General features: G+C 39.2%; 3 protein-coding genes across 3 annotated transcripts in view; all 3 read left to right on the forward strand.

The window, feature by feature from the left end:
- LOC133619255 (uncharacterized) overlaps nucleotides 1–18,311 on the forward strand; it is a 208,025-nt gene that overhangs the window by 70,800 nt on the left and 118,914 nt on the right. The gene's annotated exons all lie outside the window — the stretch shown is intronic.
- Nucleotides 4,642–5,913, forward strand: LOC133619326 (uncharacterized). Its single transcript, XM_061980299.2, has one exon. The coding sequence runs from the start codon at nucleotides 4,958–4,960 to the stop codon at nucleotides 5,687–5,689; it is 732 nt and encodes a 243-aa protein (XP_061836283.2). The 5' UTR covers nucleotides 4,642–4,957; the 3' UTR covers nucleotides 5,690–5,913.
- Nucleotides 15,832–16,859, forward strand: LOC133619330 (uncharacterized). The gene has a single exon (XM_072915487.1). It carries the CDS (start codon nucleotides 15,912–15,914, stop codon nucleotides 16,857–16,859), a length of 948 nt encoding a protein of 315 aa, XP_072771588.1. The 5' UTR covers nucleotides 15,832–15,911.

Raw genomic sequence — 18,311 nt, forward strand, 5'->3', positions numbered from 1 at the left:
CACAGCAGTGGAGATAGTAAGCAGCACCAAGTTCCTTGGGGTGCAGATAACTGACAATATAACCTGGTCCCTACACATCGGAGCTCTTGTCAAAAGAGCTCAGCAGCGCATGCACTTTTTGCGTGGGATGAAAAGAGCACAGCTCCCTCCCCCCATTCTCAGCACGTTCTACAGAGGCACTATAGAGAGCCTGCTGACCAACAGCATCTCTGTCTGGACTGGAGCCTGCAATGCCTCAGACTGGAAGTCTCTCCAGAGAGTGGTGAGGACGGCGGAAAAGATCATCAGGACTCCTCTTCCTCCTATCCAGGAGATCGCAAAAAGCCGCTGCCTGACCAGGGCTCAGAAAATCTGCAAAGACTCCTCCCACCCCCACCAAGGACTGTTTTCACTGCTGGACTCTAGAAAGAGGTTCCGCAGCCTCCGAAGCAGAACCTCCAGGTTCTGTAACAGCTTCTTCCCTCAGACCGTAAGACTCTTGAAAGCATCATAATTAAATCATCCCCTCAACTCCCCCCAAAATGGATTAACTCGCTGGCATACAAAAGATAATATAACATACATCCATAAAAGTGGACGCATGTGAAAAAGTGCAATATATTTATCTGTACAGTAATCTATTTATTTATATATATATATATATATATATATATATATATGTCTTAATAAGGTTATCCAAAAAATAGTGCTCGATACCGTAGTAGAGCGTAATATATGTATGTGTGGGAAAAAAATCACAAGACTATTTCATCTCTACAGGCCTGTTTCATGAGGGGTTCCCTCAATCATCAGGAAATCTCCTGATGTTTGATATATATATATATATATATATATATATATATATATATATATATATATATATATATATATATATATATATATATATATATACATATATATATATATATACATATATATATATTTATGCATGCACCTTATTGCTTTTTTATCCTGCACTTCCATGAGCTTATGTAACGAAATTTCGTTCTTATCTGTGCTGTAAAGTTCAAATTTGAATGACAATAAAAAGGAAGTCTAAGTCTAAGTCTAGTCTATTATTATGTTTTGCCATAATTGTCCAGCCTGGGACGAGGTATTGGAAAGGACTTCATGATAAACTATGTATCACGGTACTTGAGTCACGATACAATAGTATATTGCAATATTGTGACATGGAGTTTTACTGCCATTTTTACAAAGTCACTGAAAAATAAAAAAAACGAATTAAAATTAATGTTTTATAAATGTATACTTGATGGACAAATTGTGTCAAAAACAAAGTAAATAAAATGATCATTGCAATTGTACAGAAAGTGGATCAAATTTATTGCATTTAATATCTAAAAAAGTTCTCTACTTCTTAACTACAGACTTCTTTCAGATAGATATTATCTTTTTTAGTTTTGCGATGTATTTCAAGATTGACTTTTTCCCCACTGTTAGTTTGTAGTATCCTAATGTCCATCGAAGCAGATGTTTTCTACTTTCTGTGATTCTAGCTGAACTTTTTTGAGTCTATGACAAGTCATGTAAACATTGATCCATCATTCTGGCAAGGCACTAAATGAATGGCCATGAAACACTACACACTAGGGTTGTCCCCATACCAATAATTTAGTACCGGTACTAAATGTATAGATACTTTTCCAAATAAAGGGAACTACGAAAAATGTTAATATTGGCTTTATTTTAACGGAACATCTTACACTACATTAAACACTCACAGTCAAAGAACAATTTTACAAGGTTAAAATATAAATTAAAAGGCATTAAACACATTGGGCTTCTCTTGTAGCACTCAAAGAACAATGTACAGTTTTCCATATTACATATAGTCTGCTATAATCAAGGATTAGATTAGAATAGAAGAGAAAGTTTTACTGACATTATATAAAGTTATTCTTAATTTATGGTTGCCACTCCTAGACTGTGCTTGAAGAAAAATACAATTATTAATTAAGTGCTAAAAACAAAAGTATGGCTAAATGTACACAGATAAGCCATGTAGCAAGTAAAACACATTTATTAAATACAAAACATAAATTGTAGGAATTTGTTACAAAATGCTAATTGGGCAGTTTTAACTGTGCTAATATTTGGCATCAAGCCAAGCAGCTGTGTGCTCGTCTACGTATCTACAAACCCCAAAACCAGTGGAGTTGGCACGATGTGGAAATGATTTGCAAATCCCTTTCAATCTATATTCTATTGAATAGACTGCAAAGACAAGATATTTAACCTTCAAACTGGAAAACTTTGTGATTTTTTGCAAATATTAGCTCATTTGGAATTTGATGCGTGCAACATGTTTCAAAAAAGTTGGCACAAGTGGAAAAAAAAAATCCCACAGGTGAACAGGCTAATTGGGAACAGGTGGGTGCCATGATTGGGTATAAAAGCAGTTTCCATGAAATGCTCAGTCATTCACAAACAAGGATGGGGGGAGGGTCACCACTTTGAGAACAAATATGTGAGGAACAACATTGCTGAACGAGCTATTGCAGAGAATTTAGGGATTTCACCATCTAAGGTCTATAGTATCATCAAAAGGTTCAGAGAATCTGGAGAAATCACTGCACGTAACATTGAATGCCCGTGACCTTGGATCCTTCAGGCGGTACTGCATCAAAAACGGACATCAGTGTGTAAAGGATATCACCGCATGGGTTCAGGAACACTTCAGAAAACCACTGTCAGTAATTGCAGTTGTAAGTACAGTCTGTAAGTGCAAGTTAAAACTCTACTATGCACATCAAAAGCCATTTATCAACAACACCCAGAAACGCCGCCGGCTTTGCTGGGCCCGAGCTCATCTAAGATCAATCAATCAATCAATCAATGTTTATTTATATAGCCCTAAATCACAAGTGTCTCAAAGGGCTGCACAAGCCACAACGACATCCTCGGTACAAAGCCCACATAAGGGCAAGGAAAAACTCACCCCAGTGGGACGTCGATGTGAATGACTATGAGAAACCTTGAAGAGGACCGCATATGTGGGTAACCCCCCCCCATCTAGGGGAGACCGAAAGCAATGGATGTCGAGTGGGTCTGACATAATATTGTGAGAGTCCAGTCCATAGTGGATCCAACATAATAGTTAGAGTCCAGTCCATAGTGGACTGATGCAAAGTGGAAAAGTGTTCTGTGGTCTGACGAGTCCACATTTCAAATTGGTTTTGGAAACTGTAGACATCAAACAAAGAGGAAAAGAACTATCCGGATTGTTCTTGGCACAATGTTCAAAAGCCAGCATCTGTGATGGTATGGGGGTGTATTTGTGCCCAAGGCATGGGTAACTTACACATCTGTGAAGGCACCATTAATGCTGATGGCTACATACATGTTTTGGAGCAACATATGTTGCCATCCAAGCAACGTTACCATGGACGCCCCTGCTTATTTCAGCAAGACAATGCCAAGCCACGTGTTATAACAGCGTGGCTTTGTAGTAAAAGAGTGCGTGTACTAGACTGGCCTGCTTGTAGTCCAGACCTGTCTCCCATTGAAAATGTGTGGTGTATATAAAGCCTAAAATACCACAACGGAGACCCCCGGACTGTTGAACAACTTAATCTGTACATCAAGCAAGAATGGGAAATAATTCCACCTGAAAAGCTTAAAAAATGTGTCTCCTCAGTTCCCAAACGTTTACTGAGTGTTGTTAAAAGGAAAGGCCATGTAACACAGTGGTAAAAATGCCCCCGTGCCAACTTTTTTGCAATGTGTTGCTGCCATTAAATTCTGATTTAATGACTATTTGCAAAAATAATGTTTCTCAGTTCGGACATTAAATATCTTGTCTTTACAGTCGATTCAATTGAATATAGATTGAAAGGGATTTGCAAATCATCGTATTCTGTTTTTATTTACCATTTACACAATGTGCCAACTTCACTGCTTTTGGGTTTTGTACACGCGCACAGCAGGGGAGCTGGTTAACTTATGTGTTTGTGAGAATGTCCACGTGTTGTCTGAGTGACGTCAGTGAGTGAGCGGGCGAGTAAGGAGAGGTAGTGGTAGCATGTGCAGGAGTGTTAATAGCATGGTGGATGTCTGGTTGTGCCCTGTGGAAATAATAAATAAAGTGACCAAGTTGTAACTAATCGACGGCCTCGTCCTTCCGACCAAAGAGTGGAGCTTAATGGACCCAGTATTACCCCCGACAAAACATGGGCCCTGGAGGGAACGTCTCCCCTGCGCTCCTCGACCACGGTCTGGGAGCCAACAAACAGGAAAGGTGTAAAGCAACCCTTGCAGAGCGGCGGCTCCCTGTGTAAAGTGTCACCTTTATTGTTAGTTTAGAAGCCCAAATACCTCCATATTGCACTTCACGCACCCTCTTTATTAACCAGTAGAATTGTCCTTTGTTGCCTTTCTTCCTCTCCACCATGTTATTGCTTGTATGCACTTTGTGTGTGCGTTTTGACACACTCAACATCATGCGCCTCTGCTCTGTAGTCACCGCCACACAGCGGCATTCAGATGAAAGAACGGTACCGGTACTTTTCAAAGGTGGTATAGTGCCGATTTCAATTGATTAGTACCACAATACTTTATTAGTAGCAGTATACTGTACAACCCTACTACACACACATACAGTACATAGAAGAAAGTGTGTTTTTGTTTGTGTCTTGCAGACGTCCAGCAGCTGATCGGTAATCCAGAAGAAGTTTCCCCTCACTTAGGGGGGAGCTCCACTTTGAAGCAGGAGACTCCGCAACCACCCTGCATCAAAAAGGAAGAGGAGGAACTCTGCATCACTCAGGAGGGAGAGTGTCTTCTAGGACGAGAGGAAGCTGATTACACCAAGTTTCCACTGAGTATTCTCTCTGTGAAGACTGAAGATGATGAAGAGAAACCACAAGTAGACAACCTCTTAGCTCCACTATCAGATAGTGAGGCTGAAGATGAGGTTGAAGAACCTTTGAGCAGCGATAAAGACTGTGAAGGTGATATGAGGACTCACACTGACAACAAACACTCTGAATGCTCTACAAAGAAGAGAGGTAAAACATGTTTGACCTGCTCAGTTTGTGCTGAAAGTTTTACTACAGAGTGCAATTTGACTCGACACATGAGAACACACACAGGTGAAAAACCATTTAATTGTTCAGTTTGTGGCAAAAGCTTTTCTGTTAAGTGCTATTTGACTCAACACATGAGAACACACACAGGTGAAAAACCATTTAATTGTTCAGTATGTGGCAAAAGCTTTTCTCAAAATAGCCATTTGACTCGACACATGAGAACACACACAGGAGAAAAAACATTTAAATGTTCAGTTTGTGGCAAAAGCTTTTCTCAAAATAGCATTTTGACTCAACACATGAGAACACACACAGGTGAAAAAACATTTAATTGTTCAGTTTGTGACAAAAGCTTTTCTCGAAATAGCATTTTGACTCAACACATGAGAACACACACAGGTGAAAAACCATTTAATTGTTCAGTTTGTGACAAAAACTTTTCTCAAAATTGCCGTTTGACTGAACACATGAGAACACACACAGGTGAAAAACCATTTAAGTGTTCGATTTGTGGTCACAACTTTTCTATTAAGAACCGTTTGACTGAACACATGAGAACACACACAGGTGAAAAACCATTTAGTTGTTCAGTGTGTTGTAAAAGGTTCCAACATAAAGCTGTCACAGTAAAACACATAAGAACACACAAGGGAAAATAACCAATTAGTTGTTTAGTTTGTGGTATGTTGCTCATATGTGGCGACATCCACCCTATCCAGGACCTCACTGCTTCTTTCACAAATATCTGAGGTATTCATACAAACTTGGATTATTTGGAGCATAATCTTATCTACTCATGACCCCATGTCTTCTCTGTATCTGAAACCTTCCTGAACAGTAAGATAGATGATGCTTCAAGTGCTTGGTTACTCCTTCTTCAGTCCAGGGACCTGGGGCCTCATGTGTCAAGTTTGTGCACACTCAAAAACCTGCACTACACCCTTTTTCACTGCAAAGTTGAGATGTATCAAAACTGACATAATTAAAATGCAGCATGAGACACTGCACACTGATATAGTTCTGTGAAAATGATTGTCTTCTGTGCAAATGTAAAGAAAGTGAACAGTGTGTGATTTACTGCAATACTGTCAGTCTTTGAACTTTTTATTTATGCTTTGTTGAAATTGTTCACACATTGCACAGCTTTTATTTTTCTATCAATACACATTATGTCTACAAGACAGGAAGTAACTCAACACTCTTGAATAGTTTCTACCTCAGTGTGTATGGTTTGTTGAGTTAGCACAGGATTAATTTGTGGAAATGACAAATGAGGTAGTTGATACATAGAATAGTTTTTCTCTATGCTTTATTTTGTTTTTTGTTCAAACCTAGATGGGTTGTGACTTAAAGTTTAATAGAAACACTGAGATTATGTCTAAGTTCATTGTGTTCTTCAAGGTGTTTTTGGAAAGGTGCCATTTTTTTCCTCAAAATATTTTACTAACTTGGAGTATTTGTCAAGATGATTATTTGTGATAAGTACATTTTCAGAATGTGTTCGTTCTATGTTTGGCCGAAGTAAAAAATAAAGAAAATACTCTGAAATTGTCATAGTCGTATTTTTAAGTTATCATGCCATGATTTTACCCGTCCCGCCCACGTGGAAATAGATTTTCCTCCATGTGGCCCCTGAGCTAAAATGAGTTTGACACCCCTGCTGTAATGTGACTCATGTGAGCAGGTTACTGTATAAACACATTTTGTTATAAGTTATAAAAATGTGTTCAGTTCTCAGAGACACATCAATGTCAGGCTGACAATCGCTCTTCCGCTTTCTCCAAACACGAGAACAAAGCAGCTCCTACTGACTTGTGATTGGTCAGACCGTGCCCATCTTAATCACATGGCTGATTTCAATATAATAAATTGCGATGTAACACAATTGAATATCTTATATGCTCAGACAGTAATGTGTTTATATAAGTTTAGATTGTGTTATACTGTTTGTAATGGGGAAAGACGTTAATGTGTCTTGTTTTCATGTTTGCATTTAAGATAGTTGACATTTAGCATGATAGCTGTTAACTGGCGATTAGTGATGTTAAGTGCCTAAGATGGTAGTTATTGATTAGCAGTGCGATGAGGGCTTTCTGCTGGTGAGTGATTAGCACTACAGTTAGAGCCACCTATCGCTAGGTAGAAATGAGCAGTTTCACCAACATTTTTATGTGAAACCATATTACTAACTGTCTGGTGTTTTACAGGATTCATGGAAGTTTATTGTCATACCAGCACACGATACACATGAGATGGCACACAATTTAGTAGCACGTGAACAATAGGATTGGTCCTGGTGGAGATCTACACTCTTAGTGCTTTTCTTCTTTATTCAGAGTAATCATTTGACTTTCTAAAGGTTTTTAACTAAAACAACTAAGTAGGTTGAAAAATATTTCTGTTTCTTGTAGTATTTAAAATGTAGGATTTTTTTCTTCAATGTTTGCCCTTTTTCTGGTTTGAACAACAGCCATGGAAAAAGTGTGTGCACGTGCTTGTATATATATATTTTTTATTTTCAAAGAGTTGTTGTCCATTATTTAATGTTAGATACTTTTGCCAACCATTGTTTTAAAACAAGATTAAATTTACTTTATTTTGAAAAACAACTGTTGTGGAGTAGGAAACGGAAGTGGCGGGCTTCTAGCGCATGCGCAAATGTACTTGAAGCCAAGCAAAAAGACGTAGACCGCATGCTATGGTTGTTCGGAGATTCTTCGAATTCACGATCTTAAAGTCATATGATTCACAGCAAATATAGCAACAAATATCTCAATTGGTATTTTCCAAAGCCACGAAACGTGCATTGAGTTTGGAGCGATATGTGAAGTGAAGATTGAAGACGTGATAGAAGATGGACGACTACTGCTATGCTAAGATGGCGACGTCCGCTAAAAGAGAACATGAAAGAGAATCAACTTCCAGCAAATCACCAACGGAGATAAAGACGAAAGATGAAGGTGAGTGAGTTGAAGTTTTATCTTTTGAAAACTATTTCACGCCCTTAAAGTGTAAATGAGCCGACCTTGTTGAAGAACGTAAAGAAAGAGCCGCCATGATTGTTAGCTTGAAGAAGGCAGTGGAGTTCACATCAGAGGAGATGAAAGAATACAAAAGTCACATTTAGAAACTAAAAGCAAAACAACAACTCTGTTAGGCTCGTTTGGTGTGTTTTTATTTTCATCATGTCGTGGTTTTGAGGTGAGGTGAGTATTTAGTCACATTTAACAAAGTCTCTGTACAGTTTGTCGTGTCGTCAAGTAACAGAAAAGAATGGACGTGTTCAAGTCGCGAGCAACGACTCGTTAGCAGCGTGTTTTGAAGACTAGCCTACAGTTGTTTGGTCGATGTCTGAATTTTTTAATCAAAACAGAAGAGTTCCTCCTTCCTAATTTTGGCAAATGCCACTAATAAAATATTTCTCTCGCATTAGTAAGCTGAATTATTCATCGAGTCCATCAAGTTATTCGATGGATTTTTGAGTCATCCTCCATCTTGTAAACAATGTAGCAGCTCGTGAAATATCAAAAGGATGTTGTTGAGCCAGGATTTGATTTTGAGCATTTTTGAATTGTATTCCTGTAGAAATCAATGACACACACACACTGTCCACTTCAATGGTGTAAACTTTATAGAACCAACTGCGCCAACACTTCTCCAGGGCCGATGTATGCTCGGGGCAACACGGCAGTGGGTCTCCACAGCGGACGACTTTAGGGTGAATGATGAGTCCAGCGATTAGTTGCAAATCTTGCTTTATTGATTGATTGCACACAGCCAATCCAACACAAAACCAACTAGTGCTTCCCCGCACTCACGCTACCCCGCTCCCTCTCTTCTCTCGCCCACACACTCACTCACGTCACTCACCTCACATGCTGTTACCTATTAAAGGGCCACACACACACATACATATATATATATATATATATATATATATATATATATATATATATATTCAAGTTTATTCACAATACCTTATAACAAATACAATAGTAGTAAAATATCATCATTTAAAGATGTTGGTACGTGAAAGGGTCCCCCAAGTAAGCTAGAAGAAGCTTTTGACAGGGGGTCCAGAGGATAGAATATACATGGAATGATGGATTTACATACTCTACTCTCATAACACACAGTACAGTTAGTAGAACAACTGTGTTTTCATTACTGTGTATTTGATAGGTGCCATTGCCCCGGAATTGTATTGCATTGTACTTTCAAGTACAACAATGAGTAGATGAGTGTTATGTGTGTGTATATGTGTAAATAAATGAACACTGAAATTCAAGTATTTCTTTTATTTATATATATAATAAAATAAATAAATATATATATATATAGCTAGAATTCACTGAAAGTCAAGTATTTCATACATATATATATATATATATATATATATATATATATCTATATATATATATATATATATATCCATCCATCCATCCATCCATTTCTACCGCTTATTCCCTTTTGGGGTCGCGGGGGCCCTGGAGCGGGCGCTGGAGCCTATCTCAGCTACAATCGGGCGGAAGGCGGGGTACACCCTGGACAAGTCGCCACCTCATCGCAGGGCCAACACAGATATAGATATATATATATATATATATATATATATGTATGTGTGGGGAAAAAAAATCACAAGACTATTTCATCTCTACAGGCCTGTTTCATGAGGGGGGTACCCTCAATCGTCAGGAGAGGAAAATCTCCTGACGATTGAGGGTACCCCCCTCATGAAACAGGCCTGTAGAGATGAAATAGTCTTGTGATTTTTTTTCCCCACACATACATATATTGCGCTCTACTACGGTATCGAGCACTATTTTTTGGATAACCTTATTAAGACATATATATATATATATATATATATATATATATATATATATATATATATATATATGAAATACTCGAGTTGGTGAATTCTAGCTGTAAATATACTCCTCCCCTCTTAACCACGCCCCCAACCACGCCCCACCCCACCACCGACCACGCCCCCCAGCCCCCACCTCCAGAAATCGGAGGTCTCAATGTTGGCAAGTATGACAACAAGGAATGAACAATCATTGCAATATCCATCCATTTTCTACCGCTTATTCCTTTTGGGGTTGCGGGGGGTGCTGGAGCCTATCTCAGCTGCACTCGGGCGGAAGGCGGGGTACACCCTGGACAAGTCGCTACCTCATCGCAGGGCCAACACAGATAGACAGACAACATTCACACTCACATTCACACACTAGGGCCAATTTAGTGTTGCCAATCAACCTATCCCCAGGTGCATGTCTTTGGAGGTGGGAGGAAGTCGGAGCACCCGGAGGGAACCCACGCAGTCACGGGGAGAACATGCAAACTCCATACAGAAAGATCCCGAGCCCGGGATTGAACCCAAGACTACTCAGAACCTTCGTATTGTGAGGCAGATGCACTAACCCCTCTTCCACCGTGCTGCCCCTCATTGCAATATATTTATAAATAAACATCACCATTTTTAACGAATCAACCTAACACCATATAAAGGCATTATGTATGAGAATTGCATAATAAATTCCTTACCATCCAAAAAAACAAAACAACAACAACAGTGTTGCAAACTTACAATCAAACAGTAATTGCCTTTTAGGCTTCAAGATTAAACAAGGTGCGTTTTGTTAAGTCCTGTCCTTTCACAAGACATAGTCTTTAAAGGCCTACTGAAACCCACTACTACCGACCACGCAGTCTGATAGTTTATACATCAAAGATGAAATCTTAACATTGCAACACATGCCAATACGGCCGGGTTAGCTTACTAAAGTGCAATTTTAAATTTTGCGCGAAAAATCCTGCTGAAAACGTCTCGGTATGATGACGTCAGCGCGTGACGTCACGGATTGTAGAGGACATTTTGGGACAGCATGGTGGCCAGCTATTAAGTCGTCTGTTTTCATCGCAAAATTCCACAGTATTTTGGACATCTGTGTTGGTGAATCTTTTGCAATTTGTTCAATGAACAATGGAGACAGCAAAGAAGAAAGCTGTAGGTGGGAAGCGGTGTATTGCGGCAGGTGTTGTGCTGGATAACGCACCCCTGCCATAGAATGCACCCCTTGACTGGTGTGCCGGATAACACAGCCGGTGTTTTATTGTTTACATTCCCGGAAGATGACAGTCATTGGCCCGTGGAGAACTGGGACAACAGAGACTCTTACCAGGAGGACTTTGAGTTGGATGCGCAGACACGGTACCGTGAGTACCCATGCAGCTGCGGCTTCCAAACATTTGATCGCTTGCCCGTACGTGCGTGCCGCTATGTGCATGTCACGTACGTAGCTTTGGGGACTTTGGGGAAATATATGTGCTGTATGAACTTTGGGGAGGTGAACGGTACTTTGGGCTGTGGGATTGAGTGTGTTGTGCATGTGTTTGAGTTGTATTGGCGGGTTGTATGGACGGGAGGGGGGAGGTGTTTGTTATGCGGGATTAATTTGTGGCATATTAAATATAAGCCTGGTTGTGTTGTGGCTAATAGAGTATATATATGTCTTGTGTTTATTTACCGTTTTAGTCATTCCCAGCTGAATATCAGGTCCCACCCGCCTCTCACAACATCTTCCCTATCTGAATGGCTCCCACTGCCCTCTAGTCCTTCACTCTCACTTTCCTCATCCACAAATCTTTCATCCTCGCTCAAATTAATGGGGAAATCGTCGCTTTCTCGGTCCGAATCGCTCTCGCTGCTGGTGGCCATGATTGTAAACAATCTGCGGATGTGAGGAGCTCCACAACCTGTGACGTCACGCTACTCGTCTGCTACTTCCGGCACAGGCAAGGCGTTTTTATCAGCGACCAAAAGTTGCGAACTTCTTCGTCGATGTTCTCTACTAAATCCTTTCAGCAAAAATATGGCAATATCGCGAAATGATTAAGTATGACACAAAGCATGGACCTGCTATCCCCGTTTAAATAAGAAAATCTCATTTCAGTAGGCCTTTAAGCTTCACTTTCTGTCTTGGAGCATCTCTTGCTCTACGACTATGCGGTCCCGTATTAACTCCTCCCGAAGCACTCCAAAGTTACAGTGTTCAGCCAGTTTATGTACTGCTGTTATAAAGCTATCTGACGACTCACCAGGCTCCTGTTTCCGTACATTAAACTGCGCGCTGGAATATGACATTGTGTCTGCCGACAAAATAATCACCAAAACTTTTTATCACCGCAGCATAGTTCTGTTTCTGATCCGATGTCAGTGGAGAAGCATCCAAAATGAGCGTCCCTTTTCTTGTCCAGTCCTGACGCCACTCCATACCTCTCCAATCTTTTGCTCCATCTCGGCCATTGCCGCAGTCAAACTTTTCTGGCAGGCTAACTTGAAAGTTGTCTCCATCCGTGCATTGCTTTCACTCGTTGTAATAGATAACTTGGGAACTAACTTCACTCTACTAATAAAACAAAAACCACTACCTTTTGCCGTCGGTATACAGTCGTGCTCATAAGTTTACATACCCTGGGAGAATTTATGATTTCTTGGCCATTCTTCAGAGAATATGAATCATAACACAAAAACCTTTCTTTCACTCATGCTTAATGGTTGTGTGAAGCTATTTATTGGCAAACAACTGTGTTTACTCTTTTTAAATCAAAATTACAAAAGAAAGTACCCAAATGACCCTGATCAAAAGTTTACATACCCCAGTGACTTTGCTCTGATAACATGCACAAAATTTGACACAAACAGATTTGAATGGCTAATCAAGGTTCCAATCCTCACCTGTGACCTGTTTGTTTGTAATTAATGTGTGTGTATAAAAGGTCAGCGAGTTTCTGGGCTTCTGACAGACCATTGCATCTTTCATCCAGTGCTGCACACATGTTTCTGGATTCTGAGTCATGGGGAAGGCAAAAGAATTGTCAAAGGATCTGCGAGAAAACGTAATTGAACTGCATAAAACAAGAAAGGGGTATAAAAGGATATCCAAGGAATTGAGTATGCCAATCAGCAGTGTTCAAAAGCTGATTAAGAAGTGGAAAATGAGGGATTCAGGTAGACCAGCAAAGATTTCAGCCACAACTGCCAGGAAAATTGTTCGAGATGCAAAGAAAAATCCACAAATAACTTCAGCTGAAATACAGGACTCTCTGAAAAATTGTGGTGTGGCTGTTTCAAGATGCACAATAAGGAGGCACTTGAAGAAAAATTAGCTGCATGGTCGAGTCGCCAGAAGAAAGCCATCACTCCAAATGACTTTGTTCCAGAAGTTTTGAGGCTTGTCTCTGTGCTGTTTGGCGTAATGCAAGCGGGATACTTGGTGACATTTGCGCAGAAATGGCTTTCTTCTGGCGACTCGACCATGCAGCCCATTTTTCTTCAAGTGCCTCCTTATTGTGCATCTTGAAACAGCCACACCACAATTTTTCAGAGAGTCCTGTATTTCAGCTGAAGTTATACAAAGAGAGAAAATAGACTTCTAATCAAGGGCTGGAAAAAAACAAAAAATATTGCTATAGTAATTTTAATTTATTCTTACTATGATTGTTGGTAGAGTGGCCGTGCCAGCAATCGGAGTGTTGCTGGTTACTGGGGTTCAATCCCCACCTTCTACCATCCTAGTCACGTCCGTTGTGTCCTTGGGCAAGACACTTCACCCCTTGCTCCTGATGGCTGCTGGTTAGCGCCTTGCATGGCAGCTCCCGCCATCAGTGTGTGAATGTGTGTGTGAATGGGTGAATGTGGAAGTAGTGTCAAAGCGCTTTGAGTACCTTGAAGGTAGAAAAGCGCTATACAAGTATAACCCATTTATCATTTATTTATTGTTATCTTACGTGTTATTCATTTTACGTGTTATTCATTTGTTCTTTTAGATTATATTTAAAATTGAGTTTTGGTGGTACTGTTCCAAAATCACTCAAAATAATTGTGATTATTATTTTTTGCCATAATTGTCCAGCCCTAGACGAGGTATTGGCAAGGACTTCATTATAAACTATGTATCACGGTACTTAAATCACGATACAATATTGTGACATGGAGTTTTACTGCGATTTTTACAAAGTCACTGAAAAATGTAAAAAAAAAAAAAACTTAATATAAATATATGTACACTAGATGCCAGTAATAATTTATTGGCCAAATTGTGTCGAAAACAAAGTAATTACAATGATCATTACAATTGTACAGAAAGTGCAAATTTCTTGTATTTAAGTTCTAAAAAAGTCCTCTACTTCTTAACTGCAGACCTCTTTGAGATAGATATGATCTTTTTTAGTTTTGTGATGTATTTCAATATTGACTTTTCTCCACTGTTAGTTTGTAGTATCCTAATGTCCATCGAAGCAGATTTTTTCTACTTTCTGTGATTCTAGCTGAACTTTTCTGAGTCTATGACAAGTCATGTAAACTTTGATCCATCATTCTGGCAAGGCACTAAATGAATGGCCATGAAACACTACACACTAGGGTTGTCCCCATACCAATAATTTAGTACCGGTACTAAATGTATAGATACTTTTCCAAATAAAGGGAACTTAGAAAAATGTCAATATTAGCTTTATTTGAACAGAAAATTACAATAAACATTTACTTACATGAAACACTCACAGTCAAAGAACACTTGTACAAGGTTAAAATATAAATTAAAAGGCATTAAACACATTGGGCTTTTATTGTTGCACTCAAATAACAATTTACAATTTTCCATATTACATATAGTCTGCTATAATCAAGGATTAGATTAGAATAGAACATAAAGTTTTACTGACATTATATTAAATTATTCATGATTTATGGTTGCCACTCCTGGTCTGTGCTTTAAGAAAAATACAATTATTAATTAAGTACTAAAAACAAAACTATGGATAAATGCACACAGATAAGCCATGTAGCAGGTAAAACACATTTATTAAAGACAAAACATTGTAGGAATTTGTTACAAAATGTAGTCATTTCACTTGCATTAGTTGACTGCTAATTGGGCAGTTTTAACTGCGCTAATATTTGGCATCAAGTTAACCAGCAGGGGAGCTGGTTAACTAATGAGAGTAGTATGTGTGTTTGTGAGAATGTCAACGTGTTGTCTGAGTGACGTCAGTGAGTGAGCGGGCGAGTAAGGAGAGGTAGTGGTAGCATGTGCAGGAGTGTTAATAGCATGGTGGATGTCCGGTTGTGCCCTGTGGAAATAATAATTAAAGTGAGCAAGTTGTAACTAATCGACGGCCTCGTCCTTCCGACCAAAGAGTGGAGCTTAATGGACCCAGTGTTACCCCCGACAAAACATGGGCCCTGGAGTAAGTCACCGCCGCACTGCGGCATTCAGATGAAAGAACGGTACCGGTTCTTTTCAAAGGTGGTATAGTACCGATTTCAATTGATTAGTACCACGATATTTTATTAGTAGCAGTATACTGTACAACCCTACTACACACACATACAGCACATAGAAGAAAGTGTGTTTTTGTTGTTTGTGTCTTGCAGACGTCCAGCAGCTGATCAGTAATCCAGAAGAAGTTTCCCCTCAGTTAGGGGGGAGCTCCACTTTGAAGCAGGAGACTCCACAACCACCCTGCATTAAAAAGGAAGAGGAGGAACTCTGCATCACTCAGGAGGGAGAGTGTCTTCTAGGACGAGAGGAAGCTGATTACACCAAGTTTCCACTGAGCATTCTCTCTGTGAAGACTGAAGATGAAGAAGAGAAACCACAAGTAGACAACCTCTTAGCTCCACTATCAGATAGTGAGGTTGAAGACGAGGTTGAAGTAACTTTGAGCAGCGATAAAGACTGTGAAGGTGATATGAGGACTCACACTGACAACAAACACTCTGAATGCTCTACAAAGAAGAGAGGTAAAACATGTTTGAGCTGCTCAGTTTGTGCTGAAAGTTTTACTAAAAAGAGCCATTTGACTCGACACATGAGAACACACACAGGAGAAAAAACATTTATTTGTTCAGTTTGTGGCAAAAGCTTTTCTCAAAATAGATCTTTGACTCGACACATGAGAACACACACAGGAGAAAAACCATGTACTTGTTCAGTTTGTGGCAAAGGCTTTTCTCAAAATAGCTATTTGACTAAACACATGAGAACACACACAGGTGAAAAACCATTTAGTTGTTCAGTTTGTGGCAACAGCTTTTCTCAAAATAGCAATCTGACTCAACACATGAGAACACACACAGGAGAAAAAACATGTAATTGTTCAGTTTGTGGCAAAAGCTTTTCTCAAAATAGCATTTTGACTGAACACATGAGAACACACACAGGAGAAAAACCATTTACGTGTTCAGTGTGTGACAAAAGCTTTTGTGTTAAGACCAATTTGATTAAACACATGAGAACACACACAGGTGAAAAACCATTTAATTGTTCAGTTTGTGGCAAAAGCTTTTCTCAAAATAGCTGTTTGACTCTACACATGAGAACACACACAGGTGAAAAACCATTTAATTGTTCAGTTTGTGGCATAAGCTTTTCTCAAAATAGATGTTTGACTCACCACATGAGAATACACACAGGAGAAAAACCATGTACTTGTTCAGTTTGTGGCAAAGGCTTTTCTCAAAATAGCTATATGACTAAACACATGAGAACACACACAGGTGAAAAACCATATAGTTGTTCAGTTTGTGGCAACAGCTTTTCTCAAAATAGCAATCTGACTGAACACATGAAAACACACATCGGTGAAAAAACATTTAATTGTTCAGTTTGTGGCAAAAGCTTTTCTGGTAAGACCAATTTGACTAAACACATGAGAACACACACTGGAGAAAAATCATTTAGTTGTTCAGTGTGCTGTAAAAGGTTCCAACATAATGCAGACGCAGTAAAACACATGAGAACACACAAGGGAAAATAACCAATTAGCTGTTTAGTTTGTGGTATGTTGCTCATATGTGGTGACATCCACCCTACCCAGGACCTCCTCACTGCTTCTTTCACAAATATCTGAGGTATTCATACAAACTTGGATTATTTGAAGCATAATCTTATCCACTCATGAACCCATGTCTTCTCTGTATCTGAAACCTTCCTGAACAGTAAGATAGATGATGCTTCAAGTGCTTGGTTACTTCTTCAGTCCAGGGACCTGGGGCCTCATGTGTCAAGTTTGTACACGCTCAAAAACCTGCACTACACCCTTTTTCACTGCAAAGTTGAGATGTATCAAAACTGACTAACGCATAAGTGATGCTGGGTAACTGTTTGCATAACCAAGTGCCAACTTTTACTCCTCAGACTGATTGATGTGCAAATCAGAGACATATGAACAATTAACCCCCAACACCCACAACCCAACCCCCACCTCCCTCGACATGGTCCTGGTGGAGATCTACACTCTTAGTGCTTTTCGTCTTTATTCAGAGTAATGATTTGACTTTCTAAAGGTTTTGAACTACTAAGTGGGTTGAAAAATATGTATGTGTTTCTTGTAGTATTTAAAATATAGAATTGTTTTTCTTCAATGTTTGCCCTTTTTCTGGTTTGAACAACAGCCATGGAAAAAGTCTGTGCACATGCTTGTATATATACATTTTTTATTTTCAAACAGTAGTTGTCCGTTATTTGATGTTAGATACTTTTGCCAACCATTGTTTTAAAACAAGATTAAATTCCTTTTATTTTGAAAAACATCTGTTGTGGAGTAGGAAACGGAAGTGTCTGTATTCTAGCGCAAATGTACTTGACGCCAAGCAAAAAGACAAAGACCGCATGCTATGATTTTTTGGAGAATTTTCGATTTCACGATCTTAAAGTCATATGATTCACAGCAAATATAGCAACAAATATCTCAATTGGTATTTTCCAAAGCCACGAAACGTGCATTGAGTTTGGAGCGATATGTGAAGTGAAGATTGAAGACGTGATAGAAGATGGACGACTACTGCTATGCTAAGATGGCGACGTCCGCTAAAAGAGAACATGAAAGAGAATCAACTTCCAGCAAATCACCAACGGAGATAAAGACGAAAGATGAAGGTGAGTGAGTTGAAGTTTTGTCATTTGAAAGCTATTTCAAGCCTTTAAAAAAGTGTTGATGAGAAATTAGCCGATTGTTCAACAATGTACAAACCCCGTTTCCATATGAGTTGGGAAATTGTGTTAGATGTAAATATAAACGGAATACAATGATTTGCAAATCATTTTCAACCCATATTCAGTTGAATATGCTACAAAGACAACATATTTGATGTTCAAACTGATAAACTTTTTTTTTTTTTTCCAAATAATCATTAACTTTAGAATTTGATGCCAGCAACACGTGACAAAGAAGTTGGGAAAGGTGGCAATAAATACTGATAAAGTTGAG

Source organism: Nerophis lumbriciformis, linkage group LG20, assembly GCF_033978685.3.
Source record: "Nerophis lumbriciformis linkage group LG20, RoL_Nlum_v2.1, whole genome shotgun sequence".
Classification (NCBI taxonomy): domain Eukaryota; kingdom Metazoa; phylum Chordata; class Actinopteri; order Syngnathiformes; family Syngnathidae; genus Nerophis; species Nerophis lumbriciformis.

What these genes read in the sequence shown, in the direction of transcription:
- LOC133619326 (XM_061980299.2), top strand. Translation starts at nt 4,958, where the DNA reads ATGAGGACTCACACTGACAACAAACACTCTGAATGCTCTACAAAGAAG.
- LOC133619330 (XM_072915487.1), top strand. Translation starts at nt 15,912, where the DNA reads ATGAGAACACACACAGGAGAAAAAACATTTATTTGTTCAGTTTGTGGC.